This window comes from Neltuma alba, unplaced genomic scaffold (genome assembly GCF_004799145.2).
Source record: "Neltuma alba isolate B1F8T4 unplaced genomic scaffold, ASM479914v2 tig00006654_pilon, whole genome shotgun sequence".
NCBI lineage: Eukaryota > Viridiplantae > Streptophyta > Magnoliopsida > Fabales > Fabaceae > Neltuma > Neltuma alba.
The window spans coordinates 39222-44375 of NW_021634532.1; the positions used below are offsets into that span (position 1 = coordinate 39222).

The 5154-nt window shown below is 43.2% G+C and overlaps 1 protein-coding gene across 1 annotated transcript; it reads left to right on the top strand.

Annotated features, from left to right (window-relative positions):
• The first annotated feature begins 452 nt into the window (after positions 1–452).
• LOC114750845 (uncharacterized) lies at positions 453–1433 on the top strand. The gene has a single exon (XM_028939480.1). It carries the CDS (start codon positions 453–455, stop codon positions 1431–1433), a length of 981 nt encoding a protein of 326 aa, XP_028795313.1.
• Positions 1434–5154: the final 3721 nt, after the last annotated feature.

Below are 5154 nucleotides of genomic sequence, written 5' to 3' on the forward strand. Positions count from 1 at the left end.
TTGTAATTCAATTTTGATTGATTGTAACCGGATTCTCTCACCCATCCGGACTCTATATATTGTAGCCTATCATATGAAATAATAAGAGGGTGAATTACTCAAAATAATTACTCATGGTATCAGAGCAGTGGGTTCGGCCTGAACCCAAAATCCCGTCCTGAAACGCCGCCGGAAAACGGAGAGAGAGAGAGAGCGAGGAGAGAGAGAGAGTGAGACGTCCTCAGATCTGAAGCCAGGAGCAGGACGTGACCGACACCACCCCTCCAGTCTCACCGGAAACCGCCGATCGGCGCATCCCCAGAAGCCGGCGTCAAACGGAGCCGCGCGTGAAGCCCACGCGCCGTCGCCAGCTCCGCCGCAGGATCTTTTCGGCCCAGAAGATGAACCCATCAGATTTTCCACCTCTTTTTGGGTCTGTTCGCAATACCCCAGTCACCAAAGGTACCGTTCCAATGGGTCTTATGTCCGGCACCTCCTCAAATACTCAAGGTAACTCTCCTTCACCAATGGCCCCCTCTAGAACATCTGATTCAGTGTCAGACTTGACAACAGCCACTGAACCTCAAGCTATGGTGGTGGCTCACAAACTGAATGGCAGCAACTATCTCCAATGGTCTCAAAGTGTATTAATGTATCTTCGTGGGAAGCGTAAGGAGAAGTATATCAATGGAGAAGCAAAACAACCGGCACATAATGATCCTAGTTTTGACACCTGGTTCGCTGAAAATAATCAGGTGATGTCTTGGCTATGCAACTCAATGACTCTCGAAATTAGTGAGGGATACCTCCTTGCAAGCACAGCCAAGGAGATCTGGGATGCTGCTAGACGCACTTACTCTACATTAGACAACACTGCTGCCTTGTTAGATCTGAGGAGGCAACTCAAGGATCTAAAGCAAGGAAACTTGACTATAACACAATACTACAGCACCCTGATAAAGATATGGCAGCAATTGGACCTCTTTGAAGTACATCCGTGGAAGAATATTGATGATGCCAATTACTACAGACAACTAGTTGAAAAAGGTCGAACTTATGACTTCCTATTGGGCCTGAATGATGTTTTTGAAGAAGTAAGAGGCAGAATTATGGGTCTAAAACCTCTTCCATCCCTATTTGAAGTCTTCAGTATGGTTAAGTTCGAAGAAAGCCGAAGACACCTCACTCAAGGTAACCAAACTCCAATAGATGGCTCCGCATTAGTTACAAGAAGTTCCCAAACATCAGAGAGCTCTGAAAGAAAAGGGAACAAGTGGTGCAATCACTGTAACAAGAAGGGCCACACCAGAGATGAATGCTGGAAACTGCATGGAAAACCAAACCCAGGGAGACAGAAACAACGACAAGATGGAAAGAGCCACCACACCTCCTCCGAGGAAAGAAGTGATGATGGAGACCACTTTGACCAGAGAAGAACTTCAAATGCTTCGTAAGATGCTTGAAAAGCAAAACAAATCAAAATCAGTTCCCCACGTAAACTTGATCCAGTCAGGTAATTCTATTATTGCCCTTAATGCAATGGTAACTAGTGATGAGACATGGATTGTTGACTCAGGTGCGACAGACCACATGACTGGTAACAAGTCCCTCTTCAAAACTCTCAAATACTCCCATGAGAACCTTAGAGTAAAAGTAGCAACTGGCCTATATACTAGAGTTGAGGGTGTTGGCACTGTGGCTCTTTCTGATGATCTGGAAATTCATAATGTTTTGTTTGTTCCTGCTCTCACTTGCAATCTTATATCTGTGAGCAAATTGACTAAAGGACAAGTATGTCGGGTGATTTTTGATGATGTTAAATGTGTTTTTCAGGATTCGACCTCGGGGAGGAAGATTTTGACTGCTAAAGAATAGGATGGACTCTACTACTTTGAAGGAAAGGATATGAAGACTAAAGAAGCAAGGAAAGCTATGGTTAGCTCCAATTCTCAAAATAAAAATGTAATGTTGTGGCATCAAAGATTAGGCCACCCCAGCTTTGATTATATGAAGCATGTGTTTCCAACTTTATTCAATAAAAATTCTTCACCTTTCCAATGTGAAACTTGTCAAATTGCCAAACAAACTCGTGCGTCTTATCCCAAACATATTTACAAACCCACTACACCGTTTACGATGATCCATACGACATTTGGGGACCAGCCAAAACTAAAACCCGAACAGGCACAGCGTGGTTTATTACATTCATTGATGATCATACCCGGGTTACATGGGTGTACCTCATGAAAGAGAAATCCGAAGCCTTACAAATCTTCAAAAACTTTCACACCTTTGTGAGAACCCAATTTCAAACTCCCATCAAAGTTCTGCGAAGTGACAATGCTAAAGAGTATATGAGTGGAGCCTTTAGGGAATTTCTTGAACAACAGGGAATCTACCACCAAACCTCATGTGTCTATACTCCTCAACAAAATGGAATTGCCGAGCGAAAGAATAGACATCTCTTAGAAGTAACCCGAGCCATTATGATGGAAAGAAATGTTCCCAGCCTGTTTTGGAGAGACGCTGTGCTAACCGCAGCCTACCTTATCAATCGAATGGCCTCCAAAATTCTCAATTTCAGTACCCCTATCCAAAAACTTCTTGAGACCTACCCAACCTCACCTATCATCAATACCATCCCACAAAAGGTCTTTGGGTGTGTTGTCTTTGTCCATAAACATGATGGGGGCAAACTGGGTGCTAGAGCCGAAAAATGCATTTTCCTCGGGTATTCCTCCATCCAAAAAGGTTATAGGTGTTATTGTCCCTCTACTAGAAAACTCATAATCTCCAAAGACACCGTCTTTTATGAGGATGATGCATACTATCCCAAATTACCCATTCAGGGGGAGAGTGATAGAATAGAATGGCTAATTACACCTGAACCTAAAACCAACTCACATCTTAACCCTCCTGAACCCTCCATACCACAAGAGGAAATACCTGAACCTGAACCAGAACAGCCCAAAAGCCCCACAAACAACCCTCACACAATGGAAACAAATGCTGAGATTGATGCAGGGGTGACAGAGCACTCAGGGTCTCAACCAGGAGAACAAGACAGGAGTAGTAGGGTTCCTTCCATTCCAAGGCAGCAACATGATTCCAATCTGGAGTTGGATCCTGAAGAGCTAGGATGGCCTATTGCACTTAGAAAGGGGGTAAGGTCATGTACTCAGCATCCTATTCAAAGATTTGTCTCTTACGGCAATTTGTCTACTAGAATGCAAACCTTTGTGGTGAATAGCTCACAGGTAAAAGTTCCAGAGACATTTCAACAGGCCATGAAAGATCCTAATTGGAAATATGCAGCATACGAAGAGTTGAAAGCCTTGGAGGATAATAACACATGGGATATTACCACACTCCCTGAGGGGAAGAAAGCAGTGGGTTGCAGATGGATCTTCACCCCTAAGTTCAATCCCGACGGAAGCATCAACAAGTACAAAGGGAGATTAGTTGCAAAAGGGTACACACAAACTTATGGGATTGATTATCAAGAAACGTTTACACCAGTGGCAAAGTTCAATACCATCCAGGTACTCCTATCCCTAGCCGCCAACCTTGACTGGTCCCTTCATCAACTGGATGTAAAGAATGCTTTCCTAAATGGAGACTTAGAGGAGGAAGTATACATGGAAGTCCCAGATGGAGTAATAGCTCCACCCAATTCGGTTTGCAAACTGAAGAAGTCATTATATGGCCTGAAACAGTCTCCACGAGCATGGTTCGATAGGTTTGCCAAAGCAATTAAAAGATTTGGTTACAACCAAGGTCAAGCTGACCATCCCTTTTCATCAAACACAGTGCTGGAAAGGTAACGATCCTAATTGTGTATGTGGATGATATAGTCATAACTGGTGATGATGAAGCTTCTATCACTCAACTCAAGAAAGCCCTGGCAAGGGAATTCCAAGTAAAGGACCTAGGACAAATGAGGTACTTTCTTGGAATGGAGGTTGCTAGATCTAAAAAGGGTATAAGTGTGTCTCAACGGAAATACACACTTGATTTACTCCACGAAACAGGGATACTTGGGGGTAAACCGAGTGAAACACCTATGGAAGAGTCATGCAATCTGGAGGTTAAACCAGAAGGAGTACCAGTTGACGCAGAAAGGTACAGAAGACTTGTGGGAAAACTAATCTACTTGACCCATACACGACCTGACATCAGCTATGCAGTTGGCGTGGTAAGCCAATTTATGCACCAACCTCAGGAAGAACACATGGAAGCAGTGTATAGAATCCTGACCTACCTCAAACTCAATCCTGGAAAAGGAATATTCTTTAAAAGGGGAAATACAAGACACATAGAGGTCTACACTGATGCAGATCATGGGAGAGCTGTGGATAACAGGAGATCTGTCACAGGTTATTGTACTTATGTTTGGGGAAACCTTGTCACTTGGCGGAGCAAGAAACAGACCGTGGTCTCAAGAAGCAGTGCTGAAGCTGAGCTGAGAGCTGTAGCACTGGGGGTATGTGAAGGAATGTGGGTGATCAGACTCCTAAATGAACTAAGAATTTCCTATGAAGGCCCAGTGAAACTTTGGTGTGACAACCAAGCTAGTATTGAAATGACAAAGAATCCGGTGTACCATGACCGAACAAAACATGTCGACATTGATCGGCACTTTATCAAAGAGAAAGTAGAAGGGGGTATCATCAACTTGAACTATGTGCGCTCATCTGATCAGATTGCTGACATCATGACCAAACCTTTGGCCAGAGTCAAGTTTGAAGGGCTTCGAAGCAAGCTGGGAATGGTTGACATCTACTCTCCAGCTTGAGGGGGAGTGTTAGAATCCCGTGATATTCTCAGAATCCCTATCCATGATTTTAGCTACAAGATCAATCCCTGATTATGTGCTCTGTATCTCTAATTAATTGTAATTCAATTTTGATTGATTGTAACCGGATTCTCTCACCCATCCGGACTCTATATATTGTAGCCTATCATATGAAATAATAAGAGGGTGAATTACTCAAAATAATTACTCAGTATACATTTTCTTCACATAATCTAACTTTTTCCTTTTGTTCTACACTCTGAGAAATCACGATCGTAACCCAAACTCCATCAACTTTTCACACTTTTCTTGTTATCCCCTACGATTTCTACATATCATCTCAATCTCTAGTCTACATTTGCCAAAGGGATGCCATGGTC

Bases quoted from the DNA above. Each gene is read 5' to 3' on its own strand.
- LOC114750845 (XM_028939480.1), top strand. From the start codon at position 453: ATGGGTCTTATGTCCGGCACCTCCTCAAATACTCAAGGTAACTCTCCT.